At 43.3% G+C, this 24,137-nt stretch overlaps 1 protein-coding gene across 1 annotated transcript in view; it reads right to left on the reverse strand.

The window, feature by feature from the left end:
• KIAA1324L (KIAA1324-like ortholog) overlaps nt 1–21,584 on the reverse strand; it is a 48,347-nt gene extending 26,763 nt beyond the window's left edge. The window contains exons 1-5 of the mRNA XM_010001258.1: nt 21,461–21,584; nt 6,919–7,114; nt 6,157–6,304; nt 2,833–2,919; nt 409–514 (exon numbers count right to left, since the gene is read on the reverse strand). Of these exons, the coding sequence (XP_009999560.1) occupies nt 409–514; nt 2,833–2,919; nt 6,157–6,304; nt 6,919–7,082 (505 nt within the window). The 5' untranslated portion in view covers nt 7,083–7,114; nt 21,461–21,584. The remainder of the gene's footprint in view (nt 1–408; nt 515–2,832; nt 2,920–6,156; nt 6,305–6,918; nt 7,115–21,460) is intronic.
• Between the last annotated feature and the right edge of the window lie 2,553 nt (nt 21,585–24,137).

A 24,137-nucleotide genomic window follows, 5' to 3' on the forward strand; every position in this document is an offset into this window, starting at 1 on the left:
AGGGATCTTATATGACATTCCAAGTTTGCTTACACTTAGGACCAAAAGAGCCACCCTAGATTAATTAAGTTATTTAAACAGTAATTTAAATGTGACTGATATGATATAATTATCACTGTTGAGAGGCTTAACAATAAGCATGTTTTTTCTATACTACATTAAAGAAAACACTTTTTTTCTCTCTTTATTTGCTAAGCCTGTCTTCTCCAGCAGACGGCATCATTTACCAGCTAAACTAATTTTTCAGATTTTCCCCCTTTGAAGTTTTGCTGTTCTATTTCCAGACTTTTGAGAAGAATACAGGGGACAGGAGAGCTAAAAAAGCCACTTCGGTGCTGTAGAAATGGCACTTAGCAAAGCATTATGATGAAAGAGTGAGATAAGACTTAAAAGGAAAATATCACTTACCTTCAATTGTGATGTTTTTCACCAGAACTGGTTTTACTACTTTGGACCCCATGAGAATCCCTGTTGTTCTCCAGTACAATATATTGCTGCCTGATTTCAGTGTCACCTGCAACAATATGCACGACCCTTAGCAGGCATCACCTCACCAAGAAACTGGGGTTTTTCTTACTTTCATTACTCAGATTTCTTGCATCCTAGCAGCAATCCTGGCTTTTCCTAAGCTGCTTAGTGAGTCAAATAACAGGGTGACAGCTAGGAAGATGCTATAGAGGCATCTCTGAGGAGTGCCAAAGTGGGTTTAATAAAAAAGCTGCTCGATCCCCCAGTTTTATGGAAAATCACCAAGAGCTGCTTCTGACCTTGCTACAAGCAGAACTGGGAAAAATCTGTTCCTGCCTTTATCCAGCTGCCCCTGACACTCGGGAGCTTTTATCTCCAGCCCTATGTTCAGATCTAGTCAATCAGTTTGTTTTTAAAACCTTGAGATACACTTTTATAAAGAAACCCAACAGGACCCAGGGTTAAAAACTCCAGGCTCACAAGCAGCTTTTGTTTAAAGGTTTTAAATATCAAGCTCTGCCTGCATCTAGAACATCATGAGCACTAAGCCAGGCACAAACCACGAATGTCCTCAGCAGCAGTCCCATCCCTCCTGCTCTTTTCTGACCCTGAACAGCAGATGAGATGCAGAAAACAACCCAGTTTCTGACTGCTTTGACCTACTTGCCTTCACAGGATGGCTCAGCATAACCCCTGTGCTGGCACAGGAAGGGTGGTGGGTAGTGGCACCATGGCTGGGATATGGAGCAGAAGGAAGGCAGAACCACTTCTCTTAGCAGCAGTGGTGATGCCTGCTGTCTTCAACTCACCTGTGTAACTACAGTATCACTCTACTTACTAAAAGCAGCAGGTTTACCAAGACCCTGCCTGGCCTGCAAAGCAGCACCATGTCTGCTAGCCCAGTACTTGATGCCTATTGCCAATGCAATGATAGTGCCCTGAAGGTGCTGTATCTTCACACAAAAAGAGGGATAAACTTCACCAGCATAAGGGTTAAGGATAATGAGATTTACAGCAGTGCTTTACAGGCCTGGATGGGCCATGATTTTTGTTCACCAGGATAAAAATTCAAAAAACTGAGCAAAGTGGAGATAGAGCATATTGTATCTCCCATTCCTCAAACATGTACTATCCATGGGGGCAGAGAAGAGCTGGACTACTGCAGGTAACAGCAGAACTGGGACCATATTGAAATAAACATAATGTGTGGTGTAAAAATACCCAACATCAACTCTGGTGCAGCAGGACTAGCATGCTGAAAACAAAGCCTGCAGCAACTGGAAAAGTGGGCTCAGAGAAGCTGCCATGATGAGACTTGCAAAGCAGACAGCAGCCTCAAGGAGAGCCAGACCAGTGATCTCACCTGGCTCACATGTCTACATTTAGCCAAGCATCCAAGTAACCTTCAAAGTCAGTGGAGACACTTGCACATCCTGGACGATGAACTCAGATGCCACCATCTCCCGTGCAGACACTGTCTACATCTCTCAGCTCACCTAGTCAATGCCCTGGCCTTGGATCTACCTCTCAGCCTGTGCTATTCACCACTGTTACCCAGTTCCCCAGTTCTTCTGCTCCTGAGGAGATTCACCTGGTGCTTGCACCTTAGCTTACAGGCATGGCCAACCAGAGCCAAGCAGACCATGTAGAACAGAGAATGAGCTGCTGTCTACACCAATAAAAAGCCTTTTCCAGCTGGCATAACGTCACCTATGGCAGGTCTCTGCCAGCTCAGCTCTGGGAATTAGGGTATGGTGGCATAGTGGAAACCAGGCATCAGCATGAGCTAATGGGTTGGGCTACACGTGGTCTGTGCACCAAACAAACTCAGCCAGCTTGGCCACAGGCTGGCCAAAGGGCTGCTGCTCCCAACGTGGACATGCTCATATCAGCACTGCTGGCTGGTGCTGCCAGCTTGCTTTCCAACTGGATAAGTCACCACAGAGCACAAGCTGGGTACAGTCCAGCTCTTCAGCCTGTTCTGCTTGCCTTCATGCACACACAACAGTCCCACCACTCAGTTGAACAATGGAGAATAATCTCATACTCTCATGAGCAAACAACTGTTGTAGAATATTTCAGTTGCAACCATGCAGGTTGCACGTAGTGTGTAGATTTGCATAAAATCTATTTAACCTTATAAAACACTTGATTCAAAGCCCAGAAAAATCATTCTGAAGTCTTGCATCTATGTCATTTGCTCTGGGATCAGCCCTTAGAGATCTTGGTGACTTTGCCCACAATACTTGGGAAGTTGTGCTCCTTCAGATGCATTCACAGCATCTGGCCCTTGTTTGCTCTCAGAGGAAATCACAGACATTTAGCATTGGGAAAAAGGTTTGTGTAGGAGTTTTTTGCACTTACAGAATGAGAGCCCCATTCCCCGTTGTCTGTCAGCTTCACCCACTTGTCTGCTGTAGACTCCATCTCTTTGCACTGGTCATTTTGTATCTGTTAATTAAAAACACAAGATCAGTGACCACAATCAGAGGCACCTCCCTGCCAGCCTAGTTGTGACAGCCTACATTTTTAGGACAGCAGCTGTCTTATTTCTGGCAAAGAAACCCCTCCCAACTTTCAAAACCTGTTAGTAGGTTAACAGTGCCTCTAATGACCACCTCTGATGCAGATGGAATAAAAGATGCTGAACATCTTGTCTTGGCTGTCTCCTCCTCCTCTGGAGCCCACCAAGACCTAATTCTCTAAAATGCAGAGGCCGTGGGCTTCTAAGTCAGAGGGGAAGTAGGAGTGGATGGGACAAAGCCAGTATCTGCTGTGTCTTTGGCTCCCTGCCACCTGACCTCACTAGGCATGAGAGTAATGTTATCAAGGCAGAGGCAACATGCCATAGAGAGTCTGGCCTGGCAAGGGCATGAGGTTAATTGTCCCTTGCTCAGGTCCAGCACAGAATAGCAGTCTTTCCTTGCAGCAGGGTTTGGTGCATGGCCTCACAGTGGTCCTCTTCTTGCTTCTCCTAACTGTCTTCTCTAGATTAAAAATAGCAAGTCCCATTGAGGCATGAGTTCAATTACTCAGCTTTTATTCCACCAAGAAGAAAGGCTAGTTCAACACCTTCAGAAGATATGGGGTCAAGCATCCTCCTCAAAGGATCCCACATCCTCCAAAGCATCTGGGAACTGAATTCCCATCTAGATCAACAGCACTGAGGAAAAGATGTGAGAAGAAGCACCTCAGTAGAAGGTAGATGCCTATTTTGTGCAGTTTGAACTACAGCATCTTTGTGTCTTGGTTTCCATCTGCAAAAAGGAGATAAGAATATGTAGTCTCTTCTCACAAGCTGTAAAGAGCTTCAATTTGTAAAGAGTCTGGGAAGCACTGGGTATCTAACAAGAAGAAATCATACTTGCTTCCCGTGTTTGAAGACATCTCCTTGCTTACCCTCAGGCTGGCAGTGCAGCCACCTGCACCTCGAGAACCCCAAAACTTCACCATTTCCCAGCAGCCTTCAAGCCACTGCTGCTGAAATGCCACTGCCCAGAGCTGAAGTATCATTGTTAAACATATTTAAGCACAAGGGCATGCAAGAAAAGAAAAAAAAAAAAAAAAGGACTTTGAGAAGAACGTTGAACATGGTTTCCCTAAAATACTGAGGATGACTAGGACACATGTATGGGGGACTGCCTCCCTCACTGCTTCTTGGACAGGGAGTGATAAATTTAAGGAAGTGAATGAGTGGGATATGGATAAAAGTAGTATTTTAAAAATCCATTTCACAGCCAGTGCTTAAAGGAACAATATATTTGCTCCACTGCAGGAACAGATCAGTCAGTCAAATAACTGTAGGTAGGATTCATCATCCCGGTACATTCATTTGGTAGCAGAAATACTGTGTCCAGCAGGAGTAGGGATGTGATTTTCCCCCTGTACACAGCACTGGTGAGGCCTCACCTCGAGTCTTGTGTCCAGTTCTGGGCCCCTCACTTCAAGAAGGATATTGAGGTGCTGGAGCAGGTCCAGAGGAGAGCAACAAGGAGGGTGAAAGGACTAGAGGGAAAGTCTTATAGGGATAGGCTGAGGGAGCTGGGGTTGCTTAGCCTGGAGAAGAAGAGGCTGGGGGGGGGGTCCTTCTCATTCCCTTCAACTACCTGAAGGGAGGTTGCAGTCAGGTCAGGGCTGGGCTGTTTTTCCAGGCAACTAGCAACAAGACAAGATGGCCTGGCCACAAGCTGCTCCAGGGGAGGTGTAGGTTGGATATTAGGAAGTACTTCCTCACAGAGAGGGTGATTAGACATGGGAATGGACTTCCCAGGGAAATGGTGGAGGCACCGTCCCTGGATGTGTTCAAGGAAATGCTGGATGTGGCAATTAGTGCCATGGTCTAGCAAATGTGGTGGTATTGGTCATAGGCTGGACTTCATGATCTTAAAGGTCTTTTCTAGCCTTGGTAATTCTGTGATTCTGTGATATTTGCTGCTTTCTCTCCATGAAGAAGATGGGATATTCTAATACAAAAGGGAAATGGCTAAGTAACATTGTCTGCACCATCTGTTATCAAAGTGCAACAGATTGCACTGATGTAGCAGCAAGAGGGTACCTCCAGCAGGTTATTTTTACCTTCCTTTCCCTTCTTTACTAAGGATAAGGATGTTTCACACTCTTCAAGCTTCAAAACACGTTAACCATCACCAGCAAAGGCTTTGCACTCCCATGACATACCATGAGCTGTGTTTTTCAGATGAAAACCAGAGCCCACCAGGCAGGATGAGAGGTATTAAACAGAGGAGATAATTGAAAAATCCCGGTCTGCTCTGAGTTATCCTATCATTAAGTATTTTTCTGACTCATATGGCAGGTACAACATGCCAGGGAAAGCAACCCATTGGTGAAACCTTTCAAAGCATCTCAGTGACATGGAGCATCTGCACCCCACTGCTGAGCATGGTGCTTGGAATCCCCTGATCCCTGGACCCCAATCATGCCCATGAGGGCAGAACAGGGCTGTCCTTCCCATTCAAGTCCCTGCTGACCAGATTGGTTTAGTAATTTGGATATAACGTGGTGCAAGCCCAGCCAGGCTGCTCCCATTTCAGAGCTCATGACCACCAGCCTCTCCATTTCACAATGTGGACCTGTCCACAGAGTCTAACTCCTTCTGAAAGTCATCTGAATTTTTACTCCTAAATCTCTTTGGAGAACTATTGTGTCTGCTTTGGTGTTGGTTGTTTTTAAGTATCAGCATTTTATCTCTTCTGTTTTACTTTTCATCTTAATTGCTATGACATAAATGCATCTAAAACTCAAGCTAAGGTTCCCAAGTACTAATTTCTTGGAGCACATCAGGTTCTGGATGCCTGTCCTGTAAGAAGTATTTTTAAACTTCAAGTCCCTCCAGAGGCATCTCAAGTCAAATGCCCCTAAACTGAAGCATCTACCACCAACAGTTGTCTTGTAAAAGGCTGGACTAAGGGGCAGTCACGACCTCTAATGGAAAAATCCCAGCATGTGGTAGATAGGATCAGCTTAGTGTGAGTATTGAAGCTGAAATAAATGCCAAAAAGCATCAGAAGTGGTAGAAGAAAGGTTTGGGTTTTTTTTTTACCTTTTTCAGCAGTAGCAAGCTATGGACACATGGGGAAGGCAATGGAAAGAAAATGCTGTTTCTGATGGTATTTATCTGAATTGAATGTTTACAATATAAGGTTGGATTCATCATATAAAAGGCCTTACAAAAAATTCAAAGAAGATGTTGTTGTCAATATATTGGTATTCAAAGAAGACAGAACCAGATTTCTTCAGGTGCACAGCGTAGATGAGAGAAACTGTACAATCATCCCTGTTGGACTCTATGTAATTCCCTCGAGGCGTCCATGAAGAGCTGATGAACAGAAACAAAACAAACCCCAGCTGAGATCACAGACGCTGAGGAGACTTTACTCACACGACTACACAAAACCATGTTAGTTACTAAAGAACCCAGAATCCCAAGATAGCTAACTGCAGTGAGTTTATAACTTTATTACTGGATTCTAATTTATTTTCCATGTAAATATACTTTTCATTAAAACCAAGCATGGGAAAAGTACATAGTACAGAGGTTTAGTATCCATAGGTTGAATATACTTCCAAATATACTCAGAAACAGCCTCCTACAATAACCATGGGTCTCTAATAGGCTGTGATAGTACCTTTTTTGCTACATTTACTATACGATAATATAGTATAGCATATACCTTGACCCTGGAGCTTTCCAGCTACAAATAAAAGCAGCTCCAGGCTGGTCTAAGACCCACTTGCTGCTGATGAGCCCAAGGAGATGACGACAGCAGGAGCAAGATGTCTACAAATTTCACTGCCCAGTCACTACTGTTTTCCATTAGTAGGGCTGGTTACCCTCTGGAGAGCTTAGACAAGTCATTAAGCTGGCTTTGTGCTGCTGAGCTGCCTCAGGTTTACCCGTGGCTGCAGAACCCAGCTGCAGACAGAACTTACTTGTTGCAACTGTCAGCTTTGTTCTCAGCCGAGCCAACCGCCGTGTCCATGAAAGTCGCCACATTGGAGAATCCTGCCGGCAGCTCATCCCACTCATCAAACTTGATCCCACTGCCCAGTGAGTAAGTCCCTTCTGCACATTTGCTGCACACCTGGTTCTTCATCTCCAGGTACTCACCAGAGGCGCAGGAGAAAGCTGAGGAGACAATAATTTCCAAGAGATTAATGGAGAAATTAATTCAAATTAATTTCCATTGCTTCTTTGCAGTTTAATTATTAAGAGTGAACTATCACTAAAGGGAATCACACAGGAATGTTCCAGCCCCAGCAGCACAAGATCTGAACTACCAATACAGGCTATAAAATTGAGATGTTCACCAATGTCTGTTTTTTCACCAATGTGGCAGCACTGAAACGAAAACTCAGATAGGGACTCCTGGTTTGCAGCTTGTCTACATGAGCAAAACAAGATTTTAGAAACTAAATATCTACCCACAGACTGTGTCCAAAAGCAATTTGTGAAAATGATGGCTTGTAGCACAGTTCTCCTTGCCCTTCCTCACCCAGTTGTTATACCTTGAACTCAAAATCACCAGCACTGGAGAGCCAGAGCAGACCTGTCTAACCCACCTGCATGGTAGCTAAGAAGAGTGCACAGCAGCACACTGACTCTAATATGACAAACCCCAGCTGAGAGCTGCAGACCTAACCCAAAACTCTCCACATTTCCCCTCACATGGGCTGCCTACAAAGCCTTGAACATCTTGCTTGGTAGACCAGATGATCTTGGAAAAGATCACCAGTGGGCCTGTGTCTTGCAAATGTGGATCTTTGACTGGGGTGATATTAGCATGCTAAGAAAATAAACACTGATTGCCCCTTAAATGCATAAAGATGTCTTGACTCACTGTGTTAGCACTAATAATTAATTCTGCTGCTTTTTTTTTTATTATTCCTTTTGAATGGTGCAGAAAGAAGCCATTGGGAAGGGAAGCAAAAAAGCAAGCTCTCTCATGACACATTCAAATCCGTAACATTTTCCACATATTTTTTTAAGAAAATTAAATTGCAAGAACTGGAGAGAGCTGCTTAACCACACATTCCAGATCTGTGAATTTCAAATAACGAGTCAGTAACTGCAAGTGATTTGCTGCCATAATGAAGACACAAGAGGCAGCAGAGCCTCTTCTTCTATTGCAGTGAGGTTGAGCAGATTGTTGCTTTAACTGAACTAATACCTTTTCACTCCTTGCAACCTGAAAATTTTAGAGAAAAAAAGTGTATAAGAGATAAGGTAGGCTGCTGTACAGGACACTGCCAAGCATCACTCACCCTCCCAGAGAGAGATAAGCCTTTTTCTTACTGAGATGGAGAATTGCCTTCTTTCCCTTTTGTAAGAATCATATTTCAAAGGCAACAGCATTTCCCAGCAAAACACATATGTCTGCAAGAAAACTAGCTCTGAGCAGGCCAGCTGCTTGCCAGGTTCAATTTGGGGCTGAACATGGCTAATGGCAACAGGAACCACTTTTGACATCGGAACAGATGTCCTGTTTGGTCTCGCTCCAGGCAGTTGGGAGTGGCTGGAGGGGGATGGGCAGGAAAGAGAAGCAGAGATGGTCTCCTTTCCTAGTGTCACACAATTTGCTCTTCCGTAGAACCATGGAACTGTTTTGGTTGGTAAAAAGCTTTAAGATCCTCAAGTCCAACCATTAACCTAGCACTGCCAAAGCATGATTTCTTTCAGTAAGAAGGGATACCAAAATCCAAGCTAAACCCTCTTTAATCTAAGCAGCACCAGCTCAGGAGTCTGTCTCAGCCGGAGGCAGGCAGGGTGTGGCCATGCCCAGAGGGACCCTGCAGAGCAGATGTCCCCTGTGATGGACCCCGAGACACTTGCCCAGGGGTGAGCAGAGCACAGACAGGTGACCCAACCCAGGGCACTGGTGCTTCATCTTGCTTGTGGCTTCTCCATCTTACTAAAGCGTAGCTGAGCACGGATCCAGTGCTGACCAGCAACCACTTGGAATGACCACAGAAATTACTGACATGATCACAGCACTGCTGTGTTTGTGAGGGTGACACATGCAAGCTGCTGTCAATGGGAAGGACAACATCACCAAACAGGAGGTTGATGTGCGATGTGAACCTTATGGAATCTAAATCACATATTTCAGGTGTGTGCTGTTATTTGCCTTCCACTAAGCTCTTCCTCTTGCCACCCTCCAGAGGGAACTCTGGTCTCCATGCTTATAGGCAGCCTTTGTGAACATCACTTGCCTCTGACCTCAAAGCCCATACTTAATTTTCAGAGAAAACATCTCTACTGAATAGTTTCTTACATGTCTACCCTGTTTCAGAAAATAGAACTAAGGCTGCTAAATTACATATGTAGTTCTGAAAACCTTTTCCAGAATCCACACTATTGATTGTGTTGGGACATCACGATTCTCTCTCTGACTGCAAACTTTCCTACTATACCTTTGAAATATCAGTTTGGGTGCTACACACCGACTTATACAGAGCAACACACATTGTGAAAACCGAATTTAATTTTGCTTTCTGTGAAAAAACTGTGAAGCACATTAAAAAGTTTCATGACTGGCCCATCACAGGCATTTTTAAAACTAGGAGAACATTTTCAGAGGCTGTTAGAAACAACACAATATATTGCATGGTGCCAGCTACACTGAGTCCTTCAGTAGCTCAAGTGAAGCCAATGCCATTACTGGTGATCTACAGCTATAGCTTTCTTAAAATAAATAGAGGGGAAAAAATATTGTGGTTTGTACAGGTGACCAGTCCTGGTCACAAAAGATGCTATAAAGTACTGTTAGACATTGCCACAAGCAGCCACACACACTCATACATGCATGCAATAAAGCTGACACTGAGTTTACTTTATAAAAAATTAACCAGAGCTGAAATACTAATACCCACCAAAACCATTGTGTAAGTCTTGTCAAACAGACCTCATTTCATTCTTTAAAAGGATTATAAGCTGCTTGATAAGGGTGACTGAGTGGATGTAATAGACTTAGGGTTTCTAATACAGTTAACTTAGTTATGCATGTCATTCTGATGAAGAAGGTAGTACCACACAATACCAGTAAAACACATCTTAAATGGATTAAGAACTGCCTGAGTAACAGATCTCAGCCAGGGCTGTCAACGGCAAAATAGCACTGAGCAAGTAAGAAGGGGGCAGCTCTGCCTGACCCAGGACGCAGTGTGATGGCCATGCACATTTTTATCAATGATCTGCAAGCAAACAGAAAAGGGAGGGTATAAAAATTGGCATTTGAAAGACTGACAGACTAATAAACTCTGAAGTAAAAAGTGATTCTGATCTGTTTAGCAAGCCTGAGACCACTCAAAGTCTGTAGAAGGCAGAAACATGTTGCAGAGCAGAAAGCCCAAAGGTCAGGGTGGATCCACTATTCATCAAGAGCCTCAACTGTCAAGACATGCAAAAAGGTGTTAATGAGATCTGTGGATATATTTAGAGGTGGAGGTAGAGATGTGCAGGATGAAATGTGTGTATTGCAGGCAAGAGGATTGTTCTAATACTGAAGATCGTTGTGACTTGCCATTTTTAAGAGGTCAAGGCAAAACAAAAGGACTTTAAATGCTTTTAAAACTAGAGGTAATGTCTTGCAGTGAGAGATCTGAAGTGCTTAGTCTATTTTGTTTATCCATAGGAGAATGAAAATCAACTTGATTAATATATAAGCATCTCCAGGATTCCACTGGGCTCTAATCAAGCAGAGAACTGTGTAAGAAGGACTACTTTCTGGAAGCTGAACCTAGAAAAAATTGAATTGGAAATAATGCACATATTTTTAATAGGAAGAATGACTGATCACTGGAACAATCTGTCTTGGCACGTGATGGACTCTTTTTCTCTCAAGCACTTCAATACCCCCACTGGAAACCGTATGGGAGAAAAGCTCAGGACAAATTATCAGCCTCAGCATCAGCTTAAATGGATGAATTTTAATGACCTGTGATGTCAGTCTAGTAAATCTAATTAATCCCCCTCCTCTTAAAAGGAGGCCATGCTGTGAGCCAAGAGCGATGGCATCTTACCTCCCTCCTGGGACACACCATGGACATGGGACATCCTGAAGCAGGAGCACTGCCCTCTGTGTAACCACTTCCAAGGAGTGCTTGCAATACATTACTTTGCAGATCTAATAGCATTTACCATCACTTTGCAGACATGGAAACGGCTCCCTAGAGGGCAAAACAGACCATAAACAGCCTTGCCTCATTTGCCTTTTGACTGTAAGTCTCCAGGGTCACATCCTGTCTTTTAGTACAGCTGTGACCCTCTCAGTGGTTTGGGTGGACTCAATGTTAGTTGGCTCATTTATCTTCTAGTAACTGTTCCTAACAATCACACACTGCTTAACTTCCTGATGCTTGGGGTCTGGATGTTGATGTGTACCCTTCTGTGTCCCCCTGGCTCTCAATCCACTTCAATTTAAAAGAAGACATAGGTCTGGATTTTGCTAGAATGCCACAACAGTAGAAGTTTATAGCAAAGGAACAATAACCATTGAAATATACAAGACAAATAACCTCAAACACTGGCTTTCCATCCCTCCCCCCCCGCCCCCCTTCCTGGGTCGTTCATCCAAAGCCCCACTGCCTGGGATTCAGGTGAGAAGTTGCCATGTCCTGCAGGCAGAGTCTGGGCTGAGTTATCTCAGCCTCCCACAGGCAGAGTGAAGACTGTAACTCAGAAAGGAAATATGGGGTTGGCAACAACCCACACTTGTCCCTCTTAACAGCTTTTGGATTTAGTAAACACATGCCACAAACCTGGAGGGGAAGATGTAGCCAAGGCCAAGAACACAGAGGCATCTGTTCAGCAGTACCCTGGGACACTGAGGTCCACACAACATGGAACCAAGGACCAACCAAAATATGGCATGAGGAGAAAAAAAAGAAAGCCAAAGGACATGACTAAATCATTGCTTCATTATTGTTTCCTATAATCTCAGCCAGTTTCAGAATGTCTTCTGTGAATAATTTATATGAGGCTTCTCCAATAGACTGTGAATAATTGATGTTCATTTTCTTCAGTCATTATATCCCAATGTGTTATTAGGAACCAGACTGAATCTTGATTTAAGAAAAAAAGTCTGTCAAGGTTGTTTAGTTTTGAAATGTGATCACACTGAAAGCTGATGTAACCTGGGGAAGAGTACCTTCTGTGGAGGAGACCCTTCCTTTTCTTAAGAGTAAAGCACGGCCAGCAGGTCTATTGGGGTGATTCTGTCCCCCTACTCTGCTCTCATGAGAGCCCACCTGGAGCACTGTGTGCAGTTCTGGAGTCCTCAACACAGGAAGGACACCGAGCTCTTGGAGCAAGTCCAGAGAAGGGCCATGAAGATAATCCAAGGGCTGGAGCACCTCTCCTATGAAGACAGGCTGAGAGAGTCAGGGCTGTTTAGCCTGGAGAAGAGCAGGCTCCAAGGAGACCTTATAGTGGCCTTCCAGTACCTGAAGGACCTACAAGAAAGCGGAGGAGGGGCTTTTTTCCAGTGTATATAGTGACAGGACTAGGGGCAGTGGTTTTAAGCTGGAAGAGGGGAGATGTAGGTTAGACAGTAGGAAGAAATTCTTCATTGTGATGGTGGTGAGACACTGGCACAGGTTGCCCAGAGAGGCCGTTGATGCCCCCTCCCTGGAGGTGTTCAAGGCCAGGTTGGATGGGGCTCTGAGCAACCTGGTCTAGTGGGAGGTGTCCCTGCTCAAGAAGGGGGATTGTTACTAGATGATCTTTAAGGTCCCTTCAAGCCCAAACCATTCTATGATTCTATAAGAATATTTTTTTTTTCCTTTTATCCAAGAAATTACCAAATAAAACAAGGCTTTTTCCAGTTCACCTCTTGGACAGGAATAGTTCCATTTTCCCCATCTGGGCTGGCACATAGGACAGGTTTATTATCACTTCTACATCATCATTTGGACACTGAAAGGTGTGGGTTTGGACTAGGAATACTCAATAAATTAATGAAAGTGTGGCATAGAGTGCATGAAGGCAGTCATCACCCAGAAGTTAGCAATCACATTTGCTGACAGGGCTACAATAATCATAGAATTATTTAATAGTTTTGGTTGGAAAAGATCTTTAAGAAAAAGCTTGGGAAAAAGCTTGAAGATAACCAAGTCAAATCATTAACCCAGCACTGCCAAGTCCACCACTAAACCATGTCCCTAAGCACCATATCTACATGGCTTTTAAATATCTCCGAGAATGGTGACTCCACCACTGCCCTGGGCAGCCTGTTCCAGTGCCTAATGGCTCAGCATTGGAGATGGCAGGAATCATACCTCAGGGTGACTGAGTAGCTCTCCAGGCCTCACAGGCTCCATCAGGCTTATTTTGATTGTTTACCAACCAAAGTGGTTGGTGCAAGTGGTTTCTATGTCCCTCTGAGATCCCTTCTGTACACACACACACACACACACACTGTGCTTTCCACTCATCCCTCTACCAAGCCACAGCAAATCTCATGGACTTGCCAGCTACTTTCCTGTTGAAAGAGAAATCAGTGTCTCAGAGGAAGCTCTGTTTAACTGATTTAGTTTTAAGAAGTCATCAAAAGACACTAAGACCAACCTTTCTCCATCAAGTCTCAATACACACATCAACAGGCAGTTCCCAGTAACTCTTCTCCAGGAATTAAAACTCTGTGGGTTCAGTGCAAAATCTTTTGGGTTTTTTAACTATTTACCTAAAAGAATCTGTGCTTCAAAAAGCCAACATCTGGACTTACTCTAAAAAGACAGTGTAACGTTAATGCACAGAGGAAAAAGTCTGAAAAAAATTACTTGTAAAACTGGGATATCTCTCAGGGTAACAATACACATTAGGAAAACATTCATATGGAAAAGCCATAGCAAAATGTAGCTTCAATCCTCAGTCCAGGTGAGAAGCCTAATGCCATCAACAGGACTCACCTACCTGACTCAAGTTAGGAACATGCACTAGCAGGGATGCTCTCAGAGGAACAGGTAATACATGACAGGCCAAGAGCCAAATCTGTATCATACCAAGAAGCTCTGAGATTCCCTGAATGTCATACCCAGGGAATACCCGTACTTTTTTTGTACTTATTTTTGAGAGAGCAAACTTTCCTTTGTGACTCCTGCTTGCTGACAGGCAGCTTCATGGGAGCCGTAAGACTGTTCAAAAGAGAGGGGAGAAGGGAAGGTAATAATCAAAATGGAGATCAGCATATTACATTTGAGTGAGCAGACTCAAGAATGGAGGAATGAATGGGAAGATCTTCTGAATAGTTTTTCTAAAATTGTCTCAAAGTAGTACTTTCCTGTAGCTCAGGTACCCAACAGCATCTGTCACCTTATGTAAGGATATATCTGTGCATATGTCAGCTTTAAATGACATTGTTAAACACCAGGCAGCCATTAATAGCTTGACCTCATTATTTCATCCAAGATGAATATCTAAAGAAGCAATGTCTGAATGACATCATAAATTTAAAAAATGTATTAGTACAAGGTTGATAAAGACAAGATCTAGTGCATTCAAGCCATGAGAAGAGATGAGAATGCATACAACCGTTGTCACAGAGCTGCACTGATGTCACCATATTTCCTCTCTTCAGTTGAAACAAAAAAAACAACCAAACAATTTCAAAGCCTACTTGTGAGACCAGACAAACATGAAAGAAACTACTACAACTGATCATTGCTATGTTCAAATCTTTACCAGCCGTATTTTAAAATTCTAAGTAAAACTCCAGAAGAACCAATTCCTTAGCACAAAGACTGCACAGATTTTGCCTGAATACCAATGTAGTCGACAATGAACAGATATAAACTTCATGTCAGACGGTGATAAAACAAGCACGTAGGTTTGGCCAGATGTGTAACATTCATTTTATATTGTCCATCTACACAGATATGTACATGCATACACCACATGTTATAACATTTGCAGATACCCATTGACTTTAAGGGAGTTAGGATCAGACACACATCTTACCTGCTTGGGATACCCAGTCTTACCAGAGACCAAGAAAACATCAAACTCAAAACCTTCCATTTAATTTTTCTGCTACAAAAGCAGAACGTTAAAACTCCTGTAGTTCACTTAAATTGCCTTAAAGTGTTATAAAACCTGCAAGCCTGAAAAAGGTCATTTGCCCTAATTGTGTCTAAAGTGCACTGCAATTAGCAGGGAGATCCATATCTCCTCCTGTGGTGTCCTAGGAGCAGGTTACACAAGTTAGAATAAACTGAACAAACACAGCTCAGCAGCAATAAATCAGGACATATTTTGCTCTCAGTGAAGCCCATTGCCTCAGTAAAGGCCATTGTAATTGGGGACAGTCTGTTTTCTGAAGTCAGTGGAGCTTTTCATGTGCTCACCATTTGGCACATGCTCACAAGCCTCGCCTCAAAACTGGGGCACATTTCTGATGTCAAAGAAGTTGCTCCCACCTCAGTGGCACCAGGTAGAGGTGGAGTTTACTAAGCAGAATCATTAATAACTCCACAGCACCATGTTTGATCAAGTTCTTCCATAGTCTTTGTGTCTCCTTTCCTAAGAAATCTCCCCGATTACACTGGCATTTTGATGCTGACCCTACCAGCACTTTTTCCCTTTGAACATGGCAAATTCAGCTCCATTAATTGCTCTGTCATTCTCACTAGTTTCTTTGTTATGCACTTAGCACTGCTAAACTTCACAGATATTTATGAGATAAGGTGCAACCTATTCTTGTTTAGGAGGGCAAAAAGTAACTCATATTCTGTGGAATAAGACAGGACAAGAGGCAATGGGCACAAGCTGCAGCACAGAAAGTTAAAGTTAGACATAAGGAAAAACTTCCTTACTGCAAGAATAACAAAGCACTGAAACAGGCTGCCCAGAGAAGTTGTGGACTCTCCTCTGGAGACATCCAAAACCCATCTGGACATGTTCCTGTGTGACCTGCTGCAGGTGATCCTACTCTAGCATGGGGATTGGAATAGATGAGCTCCAGAGGTCCCTTCCAACCCTGACAACTCTATGACTCTAATATTAAAAGAGAATTTGAGGTCAAAATATGAACCTTTTAAGCCCTTTCTGGTCACAAAGCCTGCTGAGAGGAGCATATCAGTGTGCCTGGGCACAGCAAGGGCATGCTCTGAACCTGATATTTGGGTTGTACTTGAGGGAGATGGAGAGGAAGGAAAGGAGACATGGAAGGAAAGCAAGCTCCAAATTCAGACTTTTAATTTGAGTGTAAAACATGCAGCATATGGTCAGGCTGGCAGAAAAGCCTGACTGTGGCTACCAAAACAGACTGCAATGGATTGTCAGCAGGAGCACAATACCAAGCCTTGCTCCTACTGCAAGGCCCCATTAAGACACTGTGCACAGCCCCGCACACCAAAGCAAAGTGTTTTCAGAGATGCCAGACATAAGGGGGTGCAGGGAAGGGCCCCCAAAAGCAAGTTGCTCCCATTGAATGCCATAAATATTTTCTGTTTAAAAAGCCAAGCAACTGCCTGCTGGTAGTGACCCTTATCAGCTAAATTCCCTTCCTACTACCAGACATGAGGAGATCAGACTGAGATCTGTGGTAATTAAAAATGAACGAAGCCAAATTAGTTAAGCACATTCCCACCTGTCAAGAAGCAATGGAGTGATTCAGAGATCTGGATTTTGCTGAGGGAGGCTCTCACTACAGTCCCCCCTCAGCCCCAGCACAAAGCTCCTTGCCTCCATGTATGTACCCTACCTCCCAAATAGTAATGGGAAGATGCCTGGAGGGGACATCTGAAATGAGAAAGAGAGCCACACAGAGTAGCTTTTGTTATAATAAACATTGCCTTTTTCCTAGCCAAGATCTTAGCTGCACTTTTAATGAGCCTTTTTGCAGGATCCTTTGTAACTGTGATGTGGTAGCAGCAAAAATATGACTTATTTCTGAACAAACATAAGCCTGAGAGAGGTGGCCAAGCAGCCTGGTGTAGCTGTGGCCTGTCCAGAGGCAGCCTTGGGGTACCACACTGCAGGTGTGGTACCAAAATGCAGGCTGACACTCTGGTGCAGAGTCCAAAAGGGGGGATGGCAGCAGCCCCACAGGGCAAGCAGATCAGGGAAAAGAAAAAAGGAAGAAAAAAAGAGGGGAGTGAAATATAAAAAGGGGCACATTGTCCCAGTGCATTGCAAGTGTGCTGCAGAGCTGCTCCTGCACCATCCCTCCCTCACCTCTGGTCAGTGTGTAGCAGGATCTCCTACAGCATCACAAACCCCAGTCATGTGAGGTTCCTTCTTTTCTCCTGCCTGCCACCTGGATGGGAGGAATACAGAAAGGAGGGTAGCAGGAGGGTGAGCAGGTAGCAGAAGGTGTGTCGTTACACTGCTCTGTTCTCAGGGCAAGACAAAGCAAAAATGAAAAAACTTCTTTTAATACCCAGGTCATAAAACAGTCAAAATAATACAGTCCTTTTTAGTCTGAACCCCGTGAGTAATTCTTAAAGCACCTTGTCTTCTCCGCAGATAAACTTCTAAAATTAAGTTTTTTAAGACTGTCCTGGTTTGAGCCAGGATGAAGCCAATTTTTCTTTTTACTGATTTTTTTTTCCTTCAGTAAGCTCTCTTGTAACTAGCAACAGTGTGTTCTGCTAGGCTGATAAGACAGTGGAATGTTTTTCTAACTACTGAGGCTTCAAGGCCGCACCTGCACTCTGCCAGCTCAGACACTATGGGGAGATCTGTGACCCCCCCCGTAGGAGGCTGAGTTAGATGGACAGCAAAATTGGCCAAAGATATTCCATTCCATATATCTACGTAAGCTCAGAGGAAGGTCAGAGATCACAGGAGACAACTTCCTTCCTTTTTCTTCTCCCCTTCTCTTCGGTCCATGGCCGGCGTCCAGGGAGGACTCTGTTCATCCATCACCGTCGATCCTCAGGCTTGATCTCTCGTGACCCCCATAACTCTCTGCTTTCTCCAGCAGCAGCTCCGGGATTCCTCAGGACTCTTCCCAGTTCAGGGAAGTGCTGTGGGAGTTGCTGGGGTGGGGGGAGGCGAGAGGCTTTTTGCCCATACCTGAACATATCTGTATATAATTGTATATATTTTCTTGTATCATTCATTAGTGTTTTAATTAAAGCTGTGTAGTTTAGTTTTCAATCCGGCCAAGTCTCTCTCTTTTTCTCTCTCTCCTTCCCTACCTGGGTTGGGGGGAGGGGATCGAGAGCATTGTTGTCGGACCTGAGTCAAACTGTGACAAAGACTTAAAAGGTCTGAATCTTGACATGTTTTGGAGACTACAGCCACTTCAGGGTGTGCTGGCAGGTACTCTCAGAAGGTCACAGTAAACTCTGCTTTGTAAGTTAACGTGCACTTCAAAATGCAGCAGAGCACAAAGATACCCAACCTAACTTTAAATAGGTTCTTTCAAATGAAAAGCAGTAAAACACAACATCCTGAAAAGGAGCACATCTTGAGATATCAACTGAGCTCTGATGCCACAGCTAGATTGCTCCAGATACGTGAAGCACCTGAGCTGATATATTTTTAGCAATCTCAAGTGTCTTTCCACTCCACTGGAGACAACAGTCTAGACACATTTACAGAGCTGATTGGAGACATTTAGCATATTTTCATACCATCTTTTGAATTCCTAGTTCAGGCACAATTTAAAGAGAATGTCTGCTGATCATTTGGGAATGGAAGAGCTTGGCACAGTACTCTCAGGATCCTAAATGAATGACAGCCTGTAGGTCAATTCTGTTTTCAGGGAGCAGTAAAGATCAATAACAGATACTTTCAAGTGCCAGGTACTTCTGAATAGATGAAAATAACCACAAAAAATAAATTGTGAATTCAGCAGTGGTGGCAGCTCCATTAAACCCACTTTATCACTCAGATTCCTCCATAGCCACTGTGTCCTAACTGCCACCAAGGACCACTGAGGGCCCTGCCAACTCCAATGAGACCAAAAAAACCCCAAAACAACAACAAAAAAAACAACCCTAAGAGCTCATACTACCATAAAACTGCAACCCTTTCTTAAGAGCAGAAACATACTTGGCTCAGGTATATGTCAGTACTAGTAGTTCCCAACCATAACTTCTGAAGGCAACAGATCTCCAAAGCTGGAAATTGCCCTACCTGGGGTAATTGTTCTGTGGTTCCCAGTTCTCCAGGTTGAAGGACTGAAAGAGATACCTAAGGGAATCAAGGAGTTTACCAAATATCAAAGTGTCAGTTTGCTCTGCATACAGTAGGATCTACAAGATGTAGGAGAATCTAAATACATTTTTATAAAGTCTAGAAAGACTCATCTCAAAGGATATGACACATCTATGGCATTTCTTCTTTATTTTATCTCAGGATAAAATAACACTAGACCTATGAGAAAAGGAAAGCATCTCAAGAAGCCTTTAATTCCCTGGTGAGAAGTCTATGCAACCCCTGGCCAAGTCTGTAGCACAAATCTTATTCTGTACATGATCCACTGAGAACATGAGTTGCAGCAGCAGCCCCAAGTACAGAACCTTTCATTTTCCTCAGGCTTCAGAAATTCACGTTTTCAGTATAAGACATCCTTGGTCCAGCTGCTGTGTTGTCAAATGAGACAGAAATCACCAGCTCAGACAACATGACAAGTCAGTGAGGAGTTGTCTATCTGTCTGCATTTTCAGTACAACCCACTATCAACAACAGACTCTCCTGTGCAAACTCTAAAGAGCTGGAGGGCACATAATTTTCAAAAGCTGCCTCTCCCAGTAAAACCCACACATTGAAGAATCATCTATGCTGATGATATATTGGAAGAACCATCTATGCTGATAATCTATTGATAGAATAATCTATGCTGATTCAAACATTCTGCAGTAAAAATCACATTAGCCAAACCCATTTTATTTCTTTAACAGAATCCTGTACTTTGGTGTATAATATCACAGACAATCTACTGGGCAAAGTTTTCTCCTTGTCTAGCAAGGGGCCAGATATGGAGAAACCAGAGATTCATCTATTGTTATAAAACAGTTGAATTTTCATTGGAACTGATGTAAGACCAAAAAGACACAGAAATAAGAGGAGATGAAGAGGGAAGTCCAGCATTTGTCAAAATCTGTAGCAGAAAGTTGAGAAGAATGTAATGTTGCTGGACCTTAAATCACTTATCATAAGGTTTAAGAAGAAATAGTGCATATCAGAAAAAAAAAAAAAAAAGTGATGTACTCCAGAGTGTGTGCAGACACACTCTGTTCCTTTATAGTGCAGACACCAAAAAGAAACAGACTTGAAGTACAAGGAAGATTCAACAGCAGAAAAAACTTGAACAGGAGGGAAAATGAATAGAAGAAAATAGATGAGCAAATATCTGGGGAACTTGTGCACTCCTCATCATCAGAGGTTCCTTAAAACTGTCCAGCCAAACATCAGCCACGAGTGACAAAATCATTGCTGCTATAGCTGTTTGGGCCAGGGGATGAATTATGGAACCATCTGTGGTGTTTCCCAGCTCTGTGTGTCTGCAATTCAAAAACACATTCTAAGGATACACAGGATTCCACATTTAAAACCTCAGAAACTAAACCCAAATACCAAGAATGACATGGGCAGTGTCTCAGATGATGCTTTCAAGCAGTGAGAAATCTTGCAGTGGTCAACACTGCAACTTAAGGCATTTTTGTCTTTACATGCTGTAAAGAAATGAACGATAAACCTTTATAGGAGGAGAGTCAGAAGTGAATAAAATCCCACCTCTCCTGTTCTAAAACTGAAAGGACATTGCTATTGTTCATCCCACTTGTCAGATACAATAATGTATACACCCTGGTACAAATTATTGAAAAAGTAAAGTACTCCTAGGATCTTTTGTGAAGAGAATTGCTAGAGCAAGGAAGTGTGATGGGAAAGAGCTTTCAGCTTGGGAATCCACAGAGCAGTGAGGGAACAGTTAAAATGTGCTTGCACAGCAGCAGTTCACTTATGTCCCCAGATGCAATGAGGTGTTTTAACATTAAAAAAGACACCAACAACACAGGACAAAGTGACATGAGAACACTCTGAGTTGTTAAAAATAAATAAATACCTAAATAAATAAAATGCAAAAGCTTCAACATGAAAATAACTCAGGTAAATAATTTACCATTATGCATTTATCTTATGAATTAGCTAAATTATGCAGGTTAAAAGAATGTGGACACTATGCAAATATAATTTGGCCATTCCTAGTCACCTTTTTGGCCAAGAGAGCTACAAATGAACTGGAAAGCTGCAGAACTGAAGAGTATGGCAGCTCAAGACAAGCAATCACATCTCTTCAAGGGGTGTTTTAATACATGTGGCTTGTCCGTGAATTAACATACAAGGTACTTGTAGCAGGTATTAAGTTACACAGCCAAGATGCAAAGACAATCCCTCCTCCACAGCTCCAAGAGAAAAAGGGAAAGGTTGGAGAGGACACTCAGGACATCAGGGTCAGATTTAGGGAGCCATACGAGGACAAACAGCTAGTCATGGTCAGTAAAATGAAAAGTGCTGACATACTGCATTCCTTCCCTTTCACCGGGTCAGGCAGTCCAGAGCACTCCACCGATGGGTTCGGGACAGCCACCCTCCATCTGGAGCCACTGCTGTCGCACTCTGTGTACTCGAAGTGGTAATCTGTCTGCAAGCAATTACAAAGAGCTTCAGTTTCATCATAACATTTGCATATTAATCTCATTAATCAAGACTGGGATTAGCAAACTCGCTTATAATTAAACCAGAAAGGAAGTAGCTGGCGTGGAACATACTGTGCAGCGCTCTCACCGCTTTGACGAGCAGCGTGTATCACCACCCAGCAAGCACAAAGCACATCAGATGCTGTGCAGCACAAATGTTAAGGCAGAGGGTGGGATTTGCAAAAGCACTTGAGAGATGAGACACAGATTCCACCAGAATGTTTTTCCCAGTCTCTTAGGGTAGGATTGATCCCAAACTTCTGGCTGTGACAGTATCTGATCTACAGCAGCCAACAAGGCTTCCTCTTTGGTGAGTGGAGCAAACCACAGCCAGAGCACAAGTCATACCATGTTAGATTGAATGTCTGAGATGGAAGGAATAAATCACCTTCTGTGAGCGCTTTTTCCTCCTCATCAATTTCAGAGAAAGCCCAGACAAATTAGGGGAGATAAACCCCATATAGGGATACCTCTGAAAATGCCATCCTAGGTCAGCTCCGAGAAGTACCTCAAGGCAGAATGATGGTGTGAAGGGAGATCAGCCTCATGGTCTCTGTCACTGAGATAAACCCTGAGCAGTCTAAATGAAAATCAGTAAGAAAATTCCTAGTCTTACATAGGAAAGAATATTAGCTAATTATATCAATTCAGATCCTAGATACAATCTAGACTCACATCTAGCTACTTTTTTTTTTCTTTTTTTTCTTTTTTTTTGTAGCTTTGTTTCCAAATTCATGCCTCAGAATTTTGCTATTAAATAAACTTCAGCAACATCTCATCTTGAATTAGGTTTGTATCAAGAGAGACCTTGGGTAAAGCTGGCAGAATTGGTGCATACCCTTCTTTGGAGGGAACGGCCCTGTACTAAAATGGCACACACGGCCAAGCTCCACGAGACATCTCCACTTGAGCAAGGCCACCTCCAGCTGCTTTTGCAGTCCACAGAGAGAAAATGGTGGCCACATGCCTATTTTAGACACTGGCTGCAGCAGGCACAAGATTTCGCAGGTCCTGGAAATGCCTGTTTTTCTCCACTGGCTACAGAGGAAGACCAGCCACTTGGTTTGGATGGAGACTTCTCCGTTTCCTCAGAGGAACCTCAGATGCAACACTGCACAGCCCTGCATAGCCCATAAAAATAACAAACACAATCATGGGACTGAGGAAAATGGGATCAGAGCTTTAGCCATAGGCTTAAGGCTTATACAGTTTTTACTATTATTATTCATAACATTTGGTTCCCTCCAATTTAGCTGGCTTCTCCTAGGCAGGACAAGCCATGAGCCAGAAAAGAGGGAAGGCAGTGGTCATGTCCACAGCCCAAAGCACCAGCAGAAGAGCTCCTTATCTACCATAGTCGCAGAGCTACTAAGATGATTAAGGGAGTGGAACATCTCCCTTATGAGGAAAGGCTGAGGGAGCTGGGTCTCTTTAGCTTGGAGAAAAGGAGACTGAGGGGTGACCTCATCAATGTTTATAAATATGTAAGGGGTGAGTGTCAGGGAGATGGAGTTAGGCTTTTCTCAGTGATGACCAGTGATAGGACAAGGGGTAATGGGTGTAAATTGGAGCATAGGAGGTTCAAGGTGAATATCCGAAAAAAATTTTTTACTGTGAGAGTGACAGAGCCCTGGAAGAGGCTGCCCAGGGAGGTTGTGGAGTCTCCCTCACTGGAGACATTCAAAACCCACCTGGATGCGTTCCTGTGTGATGTGCTCTAGGTGACCCTGCTCTGGCAGGGGGGTTGGACTAGATCTTTCAAGGTCCCTTCCAACCCCTAAGATTCTATGATTCTATGAAGCTCATTTCCACTATGGGTCCCGCTATGGAAAAACCCACCCATGAGGCAGCATAAATCTGCCTTCCTAAAGTTCTGTGTCACCATGACTGCAGACATCAATCCCTAAGCTACCCCACCCTCAGAGGAGGTTCTCTGTGCACACAAGGATTACTTTGCAGGCAATCTTTTCCTGGTCTTTTTATGATCCCTCGCAGTGCCACCATCCCACAAGATGCAGCAGAACAGGGGGAATCAGGTGGATAAGGGTCATTGGGTGCTGACTCTTATATATATTAGTTAATCCCTGCAAATATTCAGCTGACTCACAAGGAGAAGACTTGCAGTTCTCCTCATTTACTTAAAGAAAAATAAACAATGCTGAATTTAATACTTCTCCTACTGTTACCATAGCTCTCCAGAGATATTCAGGCATTAATAAAGTCCTGCCTAAACATCATTAAAGTCTTTGCTATTTTGTATCCAAGCTCAAATAATATTCTGATTTTTCTGGAATTATTCTTTTTATGGTTCAATAAATGTCTCTGTGGCTCAACCTATGATTTAAAAACATAACTAAGAGCACAGCAGAAATGAAAATTATCTGTCTCAAAAATAAATCAAGGCATTAAGAAGGTATCAAACCCTGAGCCACACATGAAACATCATACACCACACTCTCAACTTTACAATAATATTAAATTAAAATATGCATTTTCCCCCT

This window comes from Chaetura pelagica, unplaced genomic scaffold (assembly GCF_000747805.2).
Source record: "Chaetura pelagica isolate M959 unplaced genomic scaffold, ChaPel_1.0 scaffold66, whole genome shotgun sequence".
NCBI classification, from domain to species: Eukaryota; Metazoa; Chordata; class Aves; order Apodiformes; family Apodidae; genus Chaetura; species Chaetura pelagica.